The following is a 21,824-nucleotide window of genomic DNA, read 5'->3' on the forward strand; positions in this document are numbered from 1 at the left end:
TGAAGAGAAGGAGCACCAGTTCTGCTTTAAGTTGGAGCGCTTTAGAAGCTCAAAACTTATGTTCTAGTCTGACCACATTCTAAATCAGAGGCCATTTTAGCCTTTGAATGTGGTTCTTAGGGCAGGAGGAATTTCTGGAAGTAGCGGCTTTTGCTACTCTCCGCCATCTTGGATGTACGTTGGCAACTCACAACTGTCTCTTTCCAAATGGGGGAGGGGGCACCTGCTCCACAGGACATGGCTAGCTATCAAAACAAGGAACAGAAAAGCTCAGGATACAACACACATAGAGGGAGTGTCACTTAATTTTCCTTGCACGACGCCATTACACCATTAGCTATTTATACATGTCAAATGGTTCCAAGCATATGACTGTTTAAAATATAACTTATAGGCCTTTTAAAGACAAAATACAAAGGCAAACATGGCTATGTTTTCAAATGCTCCGATATGAGATAAAGACGTTTTAAGCTGTCGTCTCAATGTGGTTTTGAGAAACTCAGTCCAGTTTGAACCTACTCTGCTCTCCTCCCACCTTACCCAAGATTCTAAGTAGTTCAGCACAAGTGCAACTGGTGTTGAAATGTCAGCGATTCTCAGCATCTTGCACCACATCTGAACAGCCACTATCTCAGCTCAACATCACTACATTTGATGTGACACTGTAGCACAGCTAATACATGTGTTATAACATTGTGGTACAATATTGTCACTTTATATGTCATTGCCTTTGTCCGTATATTTATTTTTAGTGCTGTAACCTAACGGTAGCGTTCGATGTCAGTGCATTTATCAGTTTGACGTTCACCTTGTGATGTGATGGCGTAGTGTTCCCGTAAAGTGGTGGTAGTGGGAATGTCGGAGATGTAGGCATCTCCTAGCAGCGGGACAAAGTGCACAGTGTAGTGTGACGGTGCTTCTGACTGTCGTGGAAACGGCTTCTTATCTCAAGCATGTGAAAAAAAGAAGCCCGGTTTGTCTTGAAGTTACCGCTACAGCTGCCATCTGTCTTTCTGCTCTCCGTCTCACACCCCCCTTCCCCCTTTCTGTCTGTCCACACGCTCTCTCTGACTGTAGGTGCAGTCGCGATGCAGCAGCAAAGAAAATATCTTAAGATCAAGTGAGTACTGCCCCCTCCACTCCCCAATCTTGTCTGAATGTCAGAGTGCGCTCCCGAGAGAACGTGCTCGCGGTGTGTTCATGTGCGTGCATGCTGTTTGGCCAGAGGTTGTTAGGCTTTTCGTGTTAAGCATCACAACGCGCTGCCGAAGCATAGGTGTGCGTTTAAACAGGAGGAATTAGGTCAGGAGAAATCAGAGCGCAGCACCGATTCTTCCCTGTGAGGCAGACAGCGAGAAGCAGAGGGAGCCAGAGAAAGATAAAGAGAAAGAGAGAGCGAGAGAGTACATTACACATTAGTTACACTTTGTGTCGCACCTTTTACTTTGAATTATTAGAGAGGTATTATTAGATCAATGCGACTGCTTTCTAGCACCTCCCCCATTCGGATGGTTTCAACAGCTCCTGAAAACAGTTTCTTGTCAATCTAGACATAATTTTTATTTATTTAATGTACCGTATGTGCATCTTCTTCCTCTGCCTGAAATGTTAACCATTACTGCTACACAGTGGTGGGTGCAGTTAACCAAAAAGTTAGCTTCGATAGCCATTAAACTGTTAACTGAAAAGTTAACTAATAAGGCTAAACTGATAAACCGCTAAAAAAAAATTAGTCGAAGTTGCCGCTAACTGCTAACTTTTGGTATTGACTCGGTCGCGGCCACATTCTATTACGCTGTCGGCTACTGATACGCCAGTTTTGAGTTTAAACACCGCAGTGGCTGCTAGCAATTCCCAGGATCACAAACACAAATCGAACGCATGAAAAATAAATGAATCAAAAAATAAAACCCCAAACACTGTCATCATCTTTATCAAAAGCAGTAACACGCAGAATTAGAAGTCACAGTTTATCTCTATATTATATATTTATAAACTGTTAACGGAGCTACGGCTCACGTGTTTAGAATTCACAAATACAAAACAAATACACAAAAATTAAATAAATAAAAATACTGAGTTTTGAGCTGCTTACATAACCGTTTTTGTCCACAGTTTTACTTATTTTTGCTCTATGTTGCAACAACAGCCTTTGTGTGCTTTGACCTGTGAACTGGAAGTGCTAGCTATCTCTAGCTATCTCTGCATTCATAAACAGGAACTAACATGTATAATTTAAGGGTTTACAAATGTTTTTGAGCATTATATTTACTCACTTTACCAGCAAAAAAAAACAAAACAAAAGTTAGCTGACTGAAAGTTAGCAGTTCTAAATTTAGCGGAAGCTAACTGGTTTGCTGACAGTTTTCAAAGTTAGCTGAAAAGCTAATCCGCTAATGAAAACGTTAGCAGTTAGTGGATTAGCAAAACTGTGCCCACCACTGCTGCTACATAGTCCAGTGCTGAAAAATAATTATATTTTAAAATCTGAAAAAAAAGATTGGGGTAAAATGGCCAAATTTTCTTTTTCTGGTCAAAACTCTTGCAGCAACATCCTGAACAAATTGAAGACTTCTGATAAAGGTGTGCGGCAATCAAAACTGCAATACTTTACAATAATGGACATGGGCTAAAGGACATGGGCTAAAGGACAAATGGGGAGTGGAAAGTCATACAAAGAGTTTTAGCTTTATCACTAAACTTTATCACTTTTTGGCTATCCTTTAAATGTCCAATTAATTGTGGGCCTGTCATACAGTGTTATAATATAAGTAGCACTGACACCGGTTTATAGTTGTGCCACCCCACACTGTAACAATGCACCTGTAAAGATGCAACCAAGAAGGGCATGAAGTGCAGACTTCAAGCTTTCCTAGTCCTTATCACAGTGAAGGTTATAGCACTTTGTGCACATGCGTCAAAACGGATGGACAACACAAAAACTGGACAGTTTCAGCCAATAGCACAAAAGTTGAGTTTGTAATGATATAAACAGACATTTATGGCACAGAGACAGACACTGGAAGACATTCTTGAGTATGTGAATAAAAGAAATATCATAACAAACGACTAGTACAACTGTTTTTTGGAACATGTTTTCCTTGACTTTGACATTTGACCAAAATACCTGAAAAATCTACTGTAAATTTGAATCAACACTAGAAATCTACCCAAGTAATATTCCCACCAAGTGAAAATACACTGCTATCACTGATTTGCGAAAGCGCAAGGTAAAAAACAAAACAAATATACAGTAAGAAACAATATGAGATGACTTCTCACACACACACTTTGACACCAAAATTAACACCATATGATGACCAGTGGCTCCTGAGATATTGCATAACATCCATGGATCTTCATTGAGTTGAATTGTGTCAGTTTAGTCAGATCTGTCTGCAGGTTGTGCAGTCGAATTGCTTGAATGTAGAATTTGCGATGTACTTTTTTGTTTAAAACACTGATTTCATGGCAGCACGCATGACGTTGTCTTTTTTTGCAGGTCACAGTGCAGTGGACATCACCAAGGTGGCTCGAAGGCACCGCATGTCACCTTTCCCCCTTACTTCCATGGACAAGGCCTTCATCACTGTGCTAGAGATGACTGCCGTCCTGGGCACTGAGATCATCAACTACAGGGGTGAGGGGACCACTGTCCAAAGTTCAAAATTCGATATCTACCTGTAACTATAAAAACTAGAAGTATAGCTATTAACTGATAATAAACAAAAATCCATTTTAAAGTAATAGATATACCTTCATCGATACACGGATCCCCGAATCAATCTAAATGTACTGTCAACCGGGTGATAGCAGCTAGTGATTTTAACATGATAGTTTGGCTTAGTTAACTACTGCTGTTGCTTTCACATCTTCAAACTCTTGTAAATATTCAAAGGTTGGTTTGGGGCTCTCACGAGTTTGGATCACACAAACGTTAACTTTGCAACATCAAAGCTAAATGCACATATCCAGTAGTGATAAGCGGTATAATGGGCAAATGTGCCCATTTGAACTTTAAGATGAGTTTAGAATTTGTTCATAATGGTCCTACTGGATTGGACCAGGAGAATTTTGATAACAACAGCTTTTTCTATGCTGCACTTTCTGCATATAGTGCTTCCCCAAATGGTGAACAAAAATGAATCAGAGGCAACACCAATGTGCTGCAGCACACTAGTAAAAGCATCAAGAAGGCCCCTGTTTTTCTTGAAAAATGTATTTGAAGGTAAAGCAGCTGTCACAATGCAACAGATTGAGGAAAAGTATTAGCAATGTAAATGAAATGTAGATATTCTTTTGTGTCCCTCTGATGCCAATGGAAAGTTTTGTGTATGCTCAAAACTTTGAGCAGACATCAGACGCAGAGCGTCCCTGGTGGTTGCACATTTATTTACTGTTTGATCCTGTACTTGTTCGTAGCTTCCCTGTGGATGTTTGGTATATGTTAGTTTTGTCCGTGTGTTATTTGTTTGTCTCTTCTTCATGTCCACAAGTGCTGCACACCCGCATTCGTTGGTTGTCCACTTATTCCATCAGAGCCCCAAATCCACCGGAGTCTGACGGATTAGGCAATTTTTGCACTGGGCAAATTATTTAAATCTGTTACTGATCAGTTTAGTCAATCTGTTACACCTGCTACACCTTAAGCAAGGCCATTTTGTCTCATTGTATTTTATCATGGAAAATGAAATATCTCAATTAAAAAATAATTGTATGAGATTGCAGCATATTGCACTGAATCAAATTGGATCATAAAAGCATTGTGTAATAAAAAGTATTGTGCCTGAATTGCTCATGCGTCTAGATATGTATTGTATCATTTTAAAAGGGAGAGGTGCACACCCCTTAAACAGTAAATACCTATTGAGACACCCAAATATTGGCCTCTGACAGTTTAAGTTTATCTTGACATTATGTTTTTTGACACCAGCTCTTGAAGATTGCGGTGCGTCTAGGTGTCACAACTTGGATTGCATCGTGGGTACAAAGACGTGTTGTTTAATCCCCACCAATGGGAACATATTTTGCAGCTGAACTCAGTTCAGGAATTAGCACCGTCAATTAGCTCCTTCAAACCGTCGGCCAAAACAAACTCCGCATTTTTAGCTGGACGCTGCCCGCAATAGTGGGCGGGGTTCACAGTGTGCAATGGTACAAAATGAATTTCAATTTATTTTCATTTATATAGGGCCAAATCACAACAGAGTTGCCTCAAAGCGCTTCACGCAGGTAAGGTCTAACCTTACCAACCCCCAGAGCAACAGTGGTAAGGAAAAACTCCCTCTGAGGAAGAAACCTTAAGCAGACCAGACTCGAAGGGGTGACCCTCTGCTTGGGCCATGCTACAAACATAAATTACAGAACAATTCACAGAACAATTCACAGACGAATATAGAAGAAATGCTATTGGCGCACAGGACAGGAGGATCGCCAACACAAATACAACTCCCATCTCTGGATGGAGCTGCACCTTAAACAGAGAGAAAAAACAGAATCAGGCATCAGAAAGACAAAAAATACTGTATAATTTGCCAGCATTAAACAAGAAGAAAAACAGAAGAAATACTAAGGTGATTGCTGGCCGCTAGCCCTGAATGGAGCCAAATTGCACTTTAAATGCAACGCAGCACAAATGGGACAAATAATCCATGTCACGTGACATACAAAGCACCAATCAAGTGACAAGGATCCACTCAGCTGTTATGTAAATTACATTATAGGTGGTGTACAATAATTCACACATCTGACCTTTATGTCTTTTATGCATTGCTGTCCAAATACTTACGGATCTGACTGTAAATGTGAATTAATGTGAGTTTTCTCCTCTGCCTGTCTGGCTGCAGGAGTTCTGTGTTACAGTCTTAAGAGTCTGATGGAGCTCATTTCTTGAGCGGATTATTTGGTGACGCTCCCTCGCTTTAATAATCACTGTGTAACCGTTTCGAAATGCGACCCCAGCGTAGGTGATGTTTTGATTACGTGCTTTCCCTCACACCTGTTTGTTTGTTGTTGTTTTTTCATTCACACTTTGTTTAAAAGGTTATCTGGGAAGGAATAGCACTTGTGGAAATCCAAGAGAATATTAAAGATAAAAATGTTGATATTAAAAGGAAAAGTCCTCAGCAGAGGTTGCGATGTCTTATTCATAGCACAGTTTCTTCCTTCAGCCCATTAATATCAAAGCTCAGATCTTCATATTAACACCCACATCATCACAACATGAGGACTCAGAGAAATGCTATATATAGCCGCACAGCAGCTTAAAGTATCTTAGCGCCGCCCACGCTCCATCGATTCTTCATTCACTCTTTCTCTCACTCTGCTGTTGTCTCAGTGCAGAAGCGCTTCGTCTTTTTTGTTTGTTTGTTTGGCGGATGCAAAGGTTTCGAGGTTTTGATTGCTGCGCTGCTCAGCGCAACTCGCTCGACCTCAATCACTAAAAGAAGGCGCATGTCGGTCACTCGGTGAGTCATGCAGAGAGATTAAGACGCGTGACGTCACACTCTGTCTCCATATTCAGTCAGGTCCATAAGTATTTGGACAGTTATACAGGTTTGTCCCCCCCCGCAAGAAGCAACAGCAGGTTTGAAATAAAACAATCGAGATGCGCTTATAGTGTCAACTTTCAACAAAAATACTGTTAAACATTTTGGGAGTTATTTTTATACACAGTCACTCCCAATTTTAGAGCCTATAAGTAATTGGACAAACTAAAAATAAGGATTTAATTTGAATAAGTCATCACTTTTAAAGCCAGTTTTCTTTGGCCAAATGCAAATGCAAGTCAAACACATATTCATTGACTTGTGAAAGTTCATGTATCCATCCTGACCTGTTTAAAAAAAAAAGATTATCTGCAGGAATGCTTTTACTTATTTTGTCCAGTTACATACGGTCTCTGTATGTAGAGGGACTGTGTGGACGATTCGCTGATCGTGTATATTGGTTGTCTCATTTCAGCTCCATTATGGTGGTGTACAGAGTAAAAATCCAAAAATTGTGTCACGGACCAAATGTTTGTGGACCTGGCTGTGAACACACACAAACGTACTCACCTCTGGCACACTCATCTCTGCCTTTTAATCGCCCCCATCTCTGTCTCCCCCTCCCTCTCTGTCTCTCCTCCAGCTTCCGCCTCACATCCGTGTTGTTCCTTCTCTTCCACAGATGGGATGGGCCGAGTCCTGGCTCAGGACGTTTATGCCAAAGACAACCTGCCACCCTTCCCCGCTTCTGTCAAAGATGGCTATGCTGTGAGAGGTAAAACCACACATAATGGAAGAGGGCGGGAATTCCAAATTCAGTCCATATTTGTTCTGAAGGAGAGCTGATGTTCTTAATGTGTACATAAGTCGGGATTGTTTGATCCTGTTTTCATGTTGATTTACTATTTATATCCTGAAGGACATAATAATCACCTGCGTTTATTTGTCTGTCTGACTGTTAGCAGGATTACGTCAAAACTACTGCACGTAGTATGGAAGAGCCCATTAAATTATGGAGGTGATCCTGATCCGTATTCTGGATCAAGAATTCACTTTATATACGCTTTGAAGGGTTACGTCAAAACTGCTTCATGGATAGTCACCAAATTTGTACCACAGATAGATATTATGCCACGGAAGACTCCACTGAATTTTGGAGGTGATCCGGATCCAGATTCTGGATCAAGATTTCCCTTTATATACCCTTTGAAGGATTCTGTCAAAACTACTTAACTGATTCTCACCAAATTTGTACCACAGATAGATTTTAGGCCACGGAAGGCTCCACTGAATTTTGGAGGTGATCAGGATCCAGATTCTGGATCAAGATTCACTTTGTATAGGCTTTGAAGGATTATGTCAAAACTACTTTACGGATTCTCACCAAATGTTTACCACGGATACATATTAGGCCATGAAAGGCTCCATTAAATTTTGGGGGTGATCCAGATCTGTATTCTGGATCAAGAATTCACTTTATATACGCTTTGAAGGGTTACGTCAAAACTGCTTCATGGATTGTCACCAAATTTGTACCACAGATAGATATTATGCCACAGAAGACTCCACTGAATTTTGGAGGTGATCCGGATCCAGATTCTGGATCAAGATTTCCCTTTATATACGCTTTGAAGGATTACGTCAAAACTACTTAACTGATTCTCACCAAATTTGTACCACAGATATATATTAGGCCATGGAAGACTCCACTGAATTTTGGAGGTGATCCGGATCCAGATTCTGGATCAAGATTTCCCTTTATATACCCTTTGAAGGATTATGTCAAAACTACTTAACTGTTTCTCACCAAATTTGTACCACAGATAGATTTTAGGCCACGGAAGACTCCACTGAATTTTGGAGGTGATCAGGATCCAGATTCTGGATCAAGATTCACTTTGTATAGGCTTTGAAGGATTATGTCAAAACTATTTCACGGATTCTCACCAAATTTTTACCATGGATACATATTAGGCCATGAAAGACTCCATTAAATTTTGGGGGTGATCCAGATCCGTATTCTGGATCAAGAATTCACTTTATATACGCTTTGAAGGGTTACGTCAAAACTACTTCATGGATTGTCACCAAATTTGTACCACAGATAGATATTACGGCATGGAAGACTCACTGAATTTTGGAGGTGATCCGGATCCAGATTCTGGATCAAGATTTCCCTTTATATACGCTTTGAAGGATTACGTCAAAACTACTTAACTGATTCTCACCAAATTTGTACCACAGATAGATATTACGGCATGGAAGACTCCACTGAATTTTGGAGGTTATCCAGATGCAGATTCTGGATCAAGATTTCCCTTTATATATGCTTTGAAAGATTATGTCAAAACTACTTCACTGATTCTCACCAAATTTGCACCACAGATAGATGTTAGGGCATGGAAGACTCCATTGAATTTTGGAGGTAATCAGGATCCAGATTCTGGAACAAGATTTCACTTTCTATACTCTTTGAAGAATTACTTCAAAACTACTTCACAGATTTTGACTATATTTTCAACACACATGCATATTAGGGCATGGAAGACTCCATTAAATTTTGGAGGTGATCTGGTTCCGGATCCTAATTCTGGATCAAGTTTCATTTTATATAGTCTTTGAAAGATTACGTCAAAACTACTTCACGGATTCTCACCAAATTTGCATCACACATAGATATTAGGGCATGGAAGACTCCATTAAATTTTGGAGGTGATCTGGGTCCGGATTGGTGGACATCAGAAATCTCTGTTTGTTCTTGTTATGAATGTGTGGAGCAGAGTTGAAGTTCTCCGGAATTGGAGTCGGGTCGTCAAACTATTTCTTTTTTTGTTGTTGTTTTCAGCGGCTGACGGTCCTGGTGATCGCTTCATCATTGGAGAGTCCCAAGCTGGAGAGCAGGTAGGAGCTCTTATTGATATTTGACACGCAAAACACACATAAGAACTGCAAGGTGCACTCAGAGCGCTCACCTCAACCAAAGTACCTGATATAAGAGCTTTAAACTTTGGTCAGTAGATCTTTGTGGCATCACAAAGATGGCTGATGTTATCATCTACAATTAGAGCGGATTTATTTTTTGTAGTCTTCAAGTTGTGACTTTTTTTTCCCAAATAATTGTAGTTTTAAAATGTAACTAATTAACAAACAAAATTTTTTTTGCAAAAACACTTTAAAAAACAGCTAACTGATGTGCAGCTTTAGTTAAATATAGCCTGTATAGACATTTTTATAATTTTAGCCAAAAGATGCACATTATGTCACACAGCTTTACAATGTAACATCATTAATCAGTATTTTATCAACCTGATCTCTTGCCAAGTTCGTGATGATGTCACGAAAAGTGATTTAACGTGTTAGTTCATCCGTCAGGAAATGTGTTACATTTTCGTGTTGTATCACAAAATTTGGGATGATGGGGGGGGGGGGGGGGGGGTGTTGAGGTTATGCTACGGTTAGGGTTAAAAATGGTGATTGAAACTTAACCGTATCATGAGAAAGTGACGCATTTCGTGATGTATCGCGGGAAAAAAAAGTGAGACGAAGCTGAATGTATTTAGTTCAAACCCAGTGCAAAAACAACAAGTTTAAGGTGGAATGTTAAAATACCAATTCTGCTTGGAACTAATGCATTAAGGGAAAAAAATGCTGGTTTGAAGCCCTGGTTTCCGGTCCGTGGTTGTGAACCCAAATGTTAGAGAAATAGGGACTGACCAAAAAGCCATAGGTTCAATCCCCCAATGACACTAAGGAAATGTGGGAGGAAAAGGTCACAGAACTTGTCTCACTGCCATTTACCATCACTTGAGCACCTTACATGATGGTAGCATGTGAGAGTGATGAATTGAATAAAGTCCGTTTCACGTCATTGCTGCCATCTCTGTCTTTGCAGCCCACCCACACAGTGATGCCTGGCCAGGTGATGAGAGTAACGACGGGCGCCCCTATCCCCTGCGGAGCCGACGCTGTGGTTCAGGTTGAAGACACCGAGCTGCTCCGCGAGTCTGAGGACGTGAGTCTAACCTCTAACCTTTGTTTTTCTTGTTGATTTGGTCATTTTTCCTTATTGCAAATGTTTTTTTCAGTTCAATTTTCAAGTCTTGTTTCTGTCACGGGTGTGTCGTCTGCATATTTTCATGGTTACTCTTTCATCTGTTTTAGTCATGTTTGTTACTTCCTCTGAATGTGATGTCATATTGAATTAATGAAGTAAAATCCAATTTGTAGTCCAGTGTTTTATTTTGAAAATTCCCCGGATTCATTCCATAGGGTGACTTCCTGTCTGGTTCAGTGTGTTCTGTGTAGGTTGATGTGTGTTCCGTCAAAAATAGACTTGACACGTATTCCTTGCAGAGCACAGAGTCAATTCTAGGACGTGCCTGAAAAGTGCAAGTGTCATCTAGAGTAGTCGTTATCAGCTACAACAGCCACGACGCAGCCGTTAGTTACGCAATATATCCACGCACCCTGGGAAGGGGATTGGTGATGTCCTGAGGTCCTTTGGGGCTCGGTTTCATCAGTCTAATTTTTTAGTCGACTAAGGTTAGTCGTCCAACATTTATCTGTCTAGTCTCCGTTTCACATCGACAGCTAAACTTGTAGATTAGCTGTCTTGTGTTTGTCCATGATTTTTATGGTCATAGCAGCTTCCAAGTGCTGTTTCCAAGAAACGCCTTCAATGTACTTCAGTTTTGTTTACTTCTGGGTTGGTGGTCTGCTACAAACATGGTTGCGAGTCCGCTGTAGCAGAGAAGCACTCCTGATCTCAGCATCCGTAAACATCTCCAATGGATTATTCCGGTCTTGGAACACCCGCTCCCGCCGCAAGTCTCTCTTTCCTTCCTCATCCATCAAGTGGTGGTACATGATAGGCACCTTTTTGAGGTAAGACACTGAAGTTTTGTCAACTAAAATATACTCAACAAAAATATAAATGCAACACTTTTGGTTTTGCTCACATTTTGTATGAGATGAACTCAAAGATCTAAAACTTTTTCCACATACACAATATCACCATTTCCCTCAAATATTGTTCACAAACCAGTCGAAATCTGTGATAGTGAGCACTTCTCCTTTGCTGAGATAATCCATCCCACCTCACAGGTGTGCCATACGAAGATGCTGATTAGACACCATGATTAGTGCACAGGTGTGCCTTAGACTGCCCACAATAAAAGGCCACTCTGAAAGGTGCAGTTTTGTTTTACTGGGGGGGGATACCAGTCAGTATCTGGTGGGACCACCATTTGCCTCATGCAGTGCAACACATCTCCTTCGCATCATCCGTGAAGAGAACACCTCTCCAATGTGCCAAACGCCAGCAAATGTGAGCATTTGCCCACTCAAGTCGGTTACGACGACGAACTGGAGTCAGGTCGAGACCCCGATGAGGACGACGAGCATGCAGATGAGCTTCCCTGAGATGGTTTCTGACAGTTTGTGCAGAAATTCTTTGGTTATGCAAACCGATTGTTCCAGCAGCTGTCCGAGTGGCTGGTCTCAGACGATCTTGGAGGTGAACATGCTGGATGTGGAGGTCCTGGGCTGGTGTGGTTACACGTGGTCTGCAGTTGTGAGGCTGGTTGGATGTACTGCCAAATTCTCTGAAATGACTTTGGAGACGGCTTATGGTAGAGAAATGAACATTCAATACACGAGCAACAGCTCTGGTTGACATTCCTGCTGTCAGCATGCCAATTGCACGCTCCCTCAAATCTTGCGACATCTGTGGCATTGTGCTGTGTGATAAAACTGCACCTTTCAGAGTGGCCTTTTATTGTGGGCAGTCTAAGGCACACCTGTGCACTAATCATGGTGTCTAATCAGCATCTTGATATGGCACACCTGTGAGGTGGGATGGATTATCTCAGCAAAGGAGAAGTGCTCACTATCACAGATTTAAACTGGTTTGTGAACAATATTTGAGGGAAATGGTGATATTGTGTATGTGGAAAAAGTTTTAGATCTTTGAGTTCATCTCATACAAAATGGGAGCAAAACCAAAAGTGTTGCGTTTATATTTTTGTTGAGTAAGATTAGCCTCCTCTGTACCAGCCTAAAAACTTCAGTCGACTAACGCAAACATTTTGCCAACTAAGTGCTTTGTTCATTGACTAATGTCGAAAGATTAGTCAGCTAAGTGAGTTTAGTTGACTAATCAAGATTAGACCGCTTTATGAAACCGGTCCCTGGTGGGTTAACATGGAGGTAAAGATGCTTCCGATAGGTGGTGCAAACATCCATTTCGGACAATGCAAATGTCCGAACGGCAAACCGCAAACCAGATGTTTCATTGTTTTCATTGAGAGGTTGATGAAAAATTCCACTACAGCTGTCTGTGAGGGCAGCAGCTACATACTGCAACAGTACATGGCATCCAAAGGTATATTACTTTTCCTGCCTAATTTAAGAATATCAATGGACAAGTGGTTGTCCTAACTTGTAAGAAGTCTGTCACTGGAGGAGGAGATTTCAGAAGAGCCTTCTTGAGCTTGCCATGGAATAAATACATCGTCTATCCTGGAGTACTGTACTCACCCAGGCCTGATTATAACCTGTGTGTATTCACTGCTGGTTTGTCTTCCTCAGGGCACAGAAGAGCTGGAGGTACGAATCCTAGTGCAGGCTCGCCCGGGCCAGGACATCAGGTTAGTCTCCAAGGAACAGCTGCCAATGAAATTAACTTGTTTCAGGCAACCAAACCCATCTACTCACACACTTCTACCAGGCAGTGTTTCTTCTGGAGTAATCTTGTCCACAAATAGACACACCCTCTGCCAGTTAGTGGAGGTAAATTAAATAAATAAAGGCAAAAAAAAACAACATTTTTAATCATACAAAATGATGCTGCTGTCAGGTCAGCACACTGGGAATAATTTGACAGTGAAGTTTTCAAAGGCTGTTGTTATGAGCCAGATCATTGTGCTACACTGTAAATTTGAATGTTTTGTATTTACCATATTTTCTGGAGAATAAATTGCACCTTTTTTCTCAATCATCAGCTCTTTAATTTGGGATTTTTCTCCATTCTTGGAGTGTACTTTTTATTATTGCAATTTATTCTTTCCTTATTGGAGTTTATTTTGTTTAGTACTTTGGTTCTGTGAAAATTCTGTAGTTATAATAATAATACTAATAATTATAACAACTAACACATGTTTTGTTTTTTAGTTTGTTTTTTTTTAGTATACAAATCATCCCAGAGTATAGGTTGCAGGACCTCCCACATTAGTTTTTTAAAAAAAAATGTGACTTATACTCCAGAAAATACAGTACTTCAAAACTTGACAAACATATTGCTTCACTTTCGGCAAAAAGAAAAACATAGAAGTCCTGTATAGGCCCGGAGGCCCCTTGGCGCCAGTGTTTAGCCCGGGTTATCGTAGCTTAAAGTGGTGGAGAGTCTACGGCATGAGGATACATCCATCGTAGCCAAGGACAGAACACATTTACATCTGATTGTAGACATTTAATCAGCGTTCTGGTTTAGACTGTTTTTAACCGTGATTTTGGATAGTTGTATTTTTCAACCTGTACAATAAGTAAATTTATCGCAAATCATAAAGTTGAAGCCTAGCTAGCAAGGCACGCCCACATTTAGCATTTAAAAGTTGGCAATGAAAACCCCATTGAAAACTGGTCTAAAAACGAACGTTAATCCAACGTCTATAAATAGTTGTAAAGATACTTAGAGTGTGTTGTTATCATAAAGTCTCACATTTCTTTGGTTCATTCACGTTACAGGTCTCTTTGTTATAGTGTTCCGAACTACGATACTACAGCTACTGAGCAAACAGATGAACTCCAGAAAAATTAAGTGTTCGCGCGTGCGCATTATAACGATAAATGCAAATACTTATTTGAAAATAATCCTTAAATGTGATCACATTACAGAGTTCTGGAGGCTTCTTTTTGACGGCGTCTCACCGACACAGCTCTGTGTTCATGGCAGTTTATGTCAAACATTAAATGCGTTGAAAAGATGTCTTTTTGTAAACCAGATTTTACCGAGCAGTGAAAAATTAAGTTGGAGAAATTTCACCACAATAGTCGGTATCGTCTCTGTTTACAGCTTAAACTGAGGAAATCACCCATTTGATGAAAGAAATTTGTGTTTTGTGACATGATGATAATATAGCCACATTTTCACTGGTTTTAAAAGTGGGTGAAAAGACGTTCAAAAGGATATCACCCAGTTTTCAACCAAAAATTTACGTTGAAATTACATCTTGTGCTCACTGGGATGTTTTTGGTTCAGAGTTTGGACATCATCCAGTGACTTTTTTTTCTTAGCACATGCAAGACACAGTACATGTGAATATATCTTCAAGGATAAATATTTTAAAACAATTGCTACATTTGGGCGGCACGGTGGCTTAGTGGTTAGCACTGTTCACAGCAAGAGGGTCATGGGTTCAATTCCCGTGGCCTTTCTGTGTGGAGTTTGCATGTTCTCCCCGTGTTTGCGTGGGTTTCCTCCGGGTGCTCCGGTTTCCTCCCACATCCAGAGACATGCGGGTTAGGTGGATTGGAATCTTTAAGAAATTGTCCGTAGGTGTGTGTGTGGGTGTGTCTGTGTTTGGTTGTCTGTTTGTGGCCCTGCGACAGACTGGCGTCCTGTTTTGGGTGTACCCCGCCTCGCGCCCTATGACTGCTGGGATAGGCCTTAGCCCCCCCGCGACCCTTAATTGGACTAAGCTACATTTCAGATTAAAATACATTTACAGAATGTAATTACACAGTAAGAAGTAAGTCCTGTACACGTCCTTAAGCCCACAAGCCCGGTGCCTTTCTCCAGATTTTCTAGTGTGATGCTTATGAAAGTCTACAACTCCCCCTGGATGGGACGTCAGTCCATCATAGGTTATTTCCCCAGAGAAGGGCAGAACTTACTTACACTTGGGTGGACTAGGGCAATGCAGACAAAGTGTTTGATTCAAGGAAGATTCAGCGGAAATAAGGAGTTCAGGAGGCTGAGAGAAGACACTTCATCTGCATTGTCCCAGTCCACCCAGCTGTAAATGGGTACCAGCTTTGGCTGGGGAAGTAACCTGCGATGGACTGGTGTCCCATCTCATCATCCGTTTCTTACTACACACAGACATTCCTTTTTCTTCCATAGACCTATTGGCCATGACATAAAGCGTGGAGAGTGTGTACTGGCCAAGGGCACTCACATGGGCCCATCTGAGATCGGTCTCCTGGCTACTGTGGGAGTTACTGAAGTGGAAGTTCAGAAGTTCCCTGTGGTAGCCGTCATGTCAACAGGAAATGAGGTAAGGTCTCGTGACACCTTTTTCTTTTTTGAAACATTTATTTGTCATTTTTTTCCATCAAAAGACAAAACACTAGCACCAGTGGTGTAGCAGCCTCAGCATATGAATGGACCCAACGCACATGTTACTAGGCATATGCACGCAATCATACACATGCAAGCACCCACACTATTAAGTCTATATAGATTTTTTTTTTCAACTGTGTGTTGGATTTTACAATCAAACAAGAGCAGTCACAGATTTCTGACATATGCCAGTCCAGCTCCAGATCACCTCCAAAATTCAGTGTAGTCTTCCATGCCCTAATATCTATCTGTGGTGTAAATTTGGTGAGAATCCGTAAAGTAGTTTTTACATAATCCTTAAAAGCCTCCAAAGAGAAATCCTGACTCAGAATCCAGTTCCAGATTACCTCTAAATTTCAGGGGAGTCTTTCATGGCCTAATATGTATCTGTGGTGCAAATTTGGTGAGAATCCATGAAGTAGTTTTGACGTAATCCTTCAAAGCCTATATAATGTGAAACTTGATCGATAGTCCGGATCAAGATCACCTCCAAAATATAATGGAGACTTACTTGGCCTAATATCTGTCTGTGGTAAAAATTTAATCAAAATCCAGGCAGTAGGTTGCTGACAGACAGACAAATAAGTAAATAAACGCAGATAATTTTATCACGTCTTTGGCATACGTAATAAATGAATTTGGTTATTGTATTAGAAATATTTTAAGAGGTCAACAATCTAGATTTAACACTCCAGATCTGAATCACATGTGCACAACAGTCTGCAGGTCAGCATACCGCATCATCGTATCAGACAACAGAAGAGAAACTGTCTAATTCATGGCGGTGCTGAAATTACTACAAAATCATTTTTCTTGCAAAGTCAAAAGTGGACCACTACGTGATAAATCTCAGTGAAGCCTATAACATCACAAGACAGAAGAGAGATAGGAGGAGGATTCCATCTATATGGACCGCTAATAGCTTGGCCAAAATTTTCACATCTACATTAAGGAGGTTAATAGGTCTATAAGAAGCACAGGAAGTCAGATCGTTTTCTTCCTTAAGCAGTAATGAAATGGAGGCCTATTTCAGCATTGTGGTGAGAGAACCCTGTTCTAGTGATTCCTCAAAAACTGACAAAAGTAACAGTGCTAATTTCATATGAAATATCTCATAAAAATCAGAAGGGAATCCATCAGGGCCAGGGGATTTGCCTGACTGCAACAATTTAATCAATGATAAACTCTCTTCCAGATTAAGAGGAGCTTTTAAAGTATAAACTGCAGGGATTTCTAGGTCATCAAGGAATTGCTGGATATTTTATGGGAATAGTGGCATAAAATGATTTAAAAACAGCATTAATTTCAGTTGGGTTAGATGTAAAAGTACCAGATGTATTTTTTATTTGTACAGTTTGATGAGTGGCAACGTGACGCCTGAGTTGGTGGGCCAATAAGCTCTACTGGTGGTTGGCTCTCACTGCGGTATTGTATCACTTCCTGTTCCGGAGCACAGCGGTGTTTTTCTGTATCTGTTAGCTGTTTAATCTGCGCAGTTAGATTGATCTAGTTATCTAGATTATGATTTGTTTCCCAGTGTAATCTTTACGTGCCTTAACTAAAGCACTCCCTCTGCTGAATCACCTCTAAATTATTTACACATTATTCACTTTGCGTGTTTTTAGGAATCCGCTAGCTTAGCGTAGCTACTAGCTCTTAGCCGATTTAGCATGGCGGCTTCTCCTGTCTCTCCCGCACTTTTCTGCTCTGGGTGTGAAATGTTTAGTTATTCCTCGGCCTCCTTTAGCAGTAACGGTACTTGTAATAAGTGTAGCTTATTCGTAGCTTTGGAGGCCAGGCTGGGCGAATTGGAGACTCGGCTCCGCACCGTGGAAAATTCTACAGCTAGCCAGGCCCCTGTAGTCGGTGCGGACCAAGGTAGCTTAGCCGCCGTTAGTTACCCCCTGGCAGATCCCGAGCAGCCGGGAAAGCAGGCCGACTGGGTGACTGTGAGGAGAAAGCGTAGCCCTAAACAGAAGCCCCGTGTACACCGCCAACCCGTTCACATCTCTAACCGTTTTTCCCCACTCGACGACACACCCGCCGAGGATCAAACTCTGGTTATTGGCGACTCTGTTTTGCGAAATGTGAAGTTAGCGACACCAGCAACCATAGTCAATTGTCTTCCGGGGGCCAGAGCAGGCGACATTGAAGGAAATTTGAAACTGCTGGCTAAGGGTAAGCGTAAATTTGGTAAGATTGTAATTCACGTCGGCAGTAATGACACCCAGTTACGCCAATCGGAGGTCACTAAAATTAACATTAAATTGGTGTGTAACTTTGCAAAAACAATGTCAGACTCTGTAGTTTTCTCTGGGCCCCTCCCCAATCGGACCGGGAGTGACATGTTTAGCCGCATGTTCTCCTTGAATTGCTGGCTGTCTGAGTGGTGTCCAAAAAATGAGGTGGGCTTCATAGATAATTGGCAAAGCTTCTGGGGAAAACCTGGTCTTGTTAGGAGAGACGGCATCCATCCCACTTTGGATGGAGCAGCTCTCATTTCTAGAAATCTGGCCAATTTTCTTAAATCCTCCAAACCGTGACTATCCAGGGTTGGGACCAGGAAGCAGAGTTGTAGTCTTACACACCTCTCTGCAGCTTCTCTCCCCCTGCCATCACCTCATTACCCCATCCCCGTAGAGACGGTGCCTGCTCCCAGACTACCAATAATCAGCAAAAATCTATTTAAGCATAAAAATTCAAAAAGAAAAAATAATATAGCACCTTCAACTGCACCACAGACTAAAACAGTTAAATGTGGTCTATTAAACATTAGGTCTCTCTCTTCTAAGTCCCTGTTGGTAAATGATATAATAATTGATCAACATATTGATTTATTCTGCCTTACAGAAACCTGGTTACAGCAGGATGAATATGTTAGTTTAAATGAGTCAACACCCCCGAGTCACACTAACTGTCAGAATGCTCGTAGCACGGGCCGGGGCGGAGGATTAGCAGCAATCTTCCATTCCAGCTTATTAATTAATCAAAAACCCAGACAGAGCTTTAATTCATTTGAAAGCTTGACTCTTAGTCTTGTCCATCCAAATTGGAAGTCCCAAAAACCAGTTTTATTTGTTATTATCTATCGTCCACCTGGTCATTACTGTGAGTTTCTCTGTGAATTTTCAGACCTTTTGTCTGACTTAGTGCTTAGCTCAGATAAGATAATTATAGTGGGCGATTTTAACATCCACACAGATGCTGAGAATGACAGCCTCAACACTGCATTTAATCTATTATTAGACTCTATTGGCTTTGCTCAAAAAGTAAATGAGTCCACCCACCACTTTAATCATATCTTAGATCTTGTTCTGACTTATGGTATGGAAATTGAAGACTTAACAGTATTCCCTGAAAACTCCCTTCTGTCTGATCATTTCTTAATAACATTTACATTTACTCTGATGGACTACCCAGCAGTGGGGAATAAGTTTCATTACACTAGAAGTCTTTCAGAAAGCGCTGTAACTAGGTTTAAGGATATGATTCCTTCTTTATGTTCTCTAATGCCATATACCAACACAGTGCAGAGTAGCTACCTAAACTCTGTAAGTGAGATAGAGTATCTCGTCAATAGTTTTACATCCTCATTGAAGACAACTTTGGATGCTGTAGCTCCTCTAAAAAAGAGAGCTTTAAATCAGAAGTGCCTGACTCCGTGGTATAACTCACAAACTCGTAGCTTAAAGCAGATAACCCGTAAGTTGGAGAGGAAATGGCGTCTCACTAATTTAGAAGATCTTCACTTAGCCTGGAAAAAGAGTCTGTTGCTCTATAAAAAAGCCCTCCGTAAAGCTAGGACATCTTTCTACTCATCACTAATTGAAGAAAATAAGAACAACCCCAGGTTTCTTTTCAGCACTGTAGCCAGGCTGACAAAGAGTCAGAGCTCTATTGAGCTGAGTATTCCATTAACTTTAACTAGTAATGACTTCATGACTTTCTTTGCTAACAAAATTTTAACTATTAGAGAAAAAATTACTCATAACCATCCCAAAGACGTATCGTTATCTTTGGCTGCTTTCAGTGATGCCGGTATTTGGTTAGACTCTTTCTGTCCGATTGTTCTGTCTGAGTTATTTTCATTAGTTACTTCATCCAAACCATCAACATGTTTATTAGACCCCATTCCTACCAGGCTGCTCAAGGAAGCCCTACCATTATTTAATGCTTCGATCTTAAATATGATCAATCTATCTTTGTTAGTTGGCTATGTACCACAGGCTTTTAAGGTGGCAGTAATTAAACCATTACTTAAAAAGCCATCACTTGACCCAGCTATCTTAGCTAATTATAGGCCAATCTCCAACCTTCCTTTTCTCTCAAAAATTCTTGAAAGGGTAGTTGTAAAACAGCTAACTGATCATCTGCAGAGGAATGGTCTATTTGAAGAGTTTCAGTCAGGTTTTAGAATTCATCATAGTACAGAAACAGCATTAGTGAAGGTTACAAATGATCTTCTTATGGCCTCGGACAGTGGACTCATCTCTGTGCTTGTTCTGTTAGACCTCAGTGCTGCTTTTGATACTGTTGACCATAAAATTTTATTACAGAGATTAGAGCATGCCATAGGTATTAAAGGCACTGCGCTGCGGTGGTTTGAATCATATTTGTCTAATAGATTACAATTTGTTCATGTAAATGGGGAATCTTCTTCACAGACTAAAGTTAATTATGGAGTTCCACAAGGTTCTGTGCTAGGACAAATTTTATTCACTTTATACATGCTTCCCTTAGGTAGTATTATTAGACGGTATTGCTTAAATTTTCATTGTTACGCAGATGATACCCAGCTTTATCTATCCATGAAGCCAGAGGACACACACCAATTAGCTAAACTGCAGGATTGTCTTACAGACATAAAGACATGGATGACCTCTAATTTCCTGCTTTTAAACTCAGATAAAACTGAAGTTATTGTACTTGGCCCCACAAATCTTAGAAACATGGTGTCTAACCAGATCCTTACTCTGGATGGCATTACCCTGACCTCTAGTAATACTGTGAGAAATCTTGGAGTCATTTTTGATCAGGATATGTCATTCAAAGCACATATTAAACAAATATGTAGGACTGCTTTTTTGCATTTACGCAATATCTCTAAAATCAGAAAGGTCTTGTCTCAGAGTGATGCTGAAAAACTAATTCATGCATTTATTTCCTCTAGGCTGGACTATTGTAATTCATTATTATCAGGTTGTCCTAAAAGTTCCCTAAAAAGCCTTCAGTTAATTCAAAATGCTGCAGCTAGAGTACTGACGGGGACTAGAAGGAGAGAGCATATCTCACCCATATTGGCCTCTCTTCATTGGCTTCCTGTTAATTCTAGAATAGAATTTAAAATTCTTCTTCTTACTTATAAGGTTTTGAATAATCAGGTCCCATCTTATCTTAGGGACCTCATAGTACCATATCACCCCAATAGAGCGCTTCGCTCTCAGACTGCAGGCTTACTTGTAGTTCCTAGGGTTTGTAAGAGTAGAATGGGAGGCAGAGCCTTCAGCTTTCAGGCTCCTCTCCTGTGGAACCAGCTCCCAATTCAGATCAGGGAGACAGACACCCTCTCTACTTTTAAGATTAGGCTTAAAACTTTCCTTTTTGCTAAAGCTTATAGTTAGGGCTGGATCAGGTGACCCTGAACCATCCCTTAGTTATGCTGCTATAGACGTAGACTACTGGGGGGTTCCCATGATGCACTGTTTCTTTCTCTTTTTGCTCTGTATGCACCACTCTGCATTTAATCATTAGTGATCGATCTCTGCTCCCCTCCACAGCATGTCTTTTTCCTGGTTCTCTCCCTCAGCCCCAACCAGTCCCAGCAGAAGACTGCCCCTCCCTGAGCCTGGTTCTGCTGGAGGTTTCTTCCTGTTAAAAGGGAGTTTTTCCTTCCCACTGTAGCCAAGTGTTTGCTCACAGGGGGTCGTGAGCGTGATTGATTGATTGATAAGCGAGTGGCTTTATTACCATATTCATAAACGTTACCACAAGACTGT

General features: G+C 40.9%; 1 protein-coding gene across 11 annotated transcripts in view; it reads left to right on the forward strand.

Moving 5' to 3' along the window:
* gphnb (gephyrin b) overlaps nt 1-21,824 on the forward strand; it is a 305,397-nt gene that overhangs the window by 272,642 nt on the left and 10,931 nt on the right. For 8 of the 11 annotated variants that reach the window (XM_034162748.1, XM_034162754.1, XM_034162758.1 and 5 more), the window contains 7 exons: nt 1,078-1,120; nt 3,503-3,640; nt 7,132-7,263; nt 9,334-9,389; nt 10,381-10,500; nt 13,077-13,135; nt 15,610-15,763. In XM_034162748.1, the coding sequence (XP_034018639.1) occupies nt 1,078-1,120; nt 3,503-3,640; nt 7,132-7,263; nt 9,334-9,389; nt 10,381-10,500; nt 13,077-13,135; nt 15,610-15,763 (702 nt within the window). The remainder of the gene's footprint in view (nt 1-1,077; nt 1,121-3,502; nt 3,641-7,131; nt 7,264-9,333; nt 9,390-10,380; nt 10,501-13,076; nt 13,136-15,609; nt 15,764-21,824) is intronic. The other 3 variants (XM_034162751.1, XM_034162755.1, XM_034162756.1) reach the window with 1 other exon arrangement.

Source organism: Thalassophryne amazonica, chromosome 21 (assembly GCF_902500255.1).
Source record: "Thalassophryne amazonica chromosome 21, fThaAma1.1, whole genome shotgun sequence".
Classification (NCBI taxonomy): domain Eukaryota; kingdom Metazoa; phylum Chordata; class Actinopteri; order Batrachoidiformes; family Batrachoididae; genus Thalassophryne; species Thalassophryne amazonica.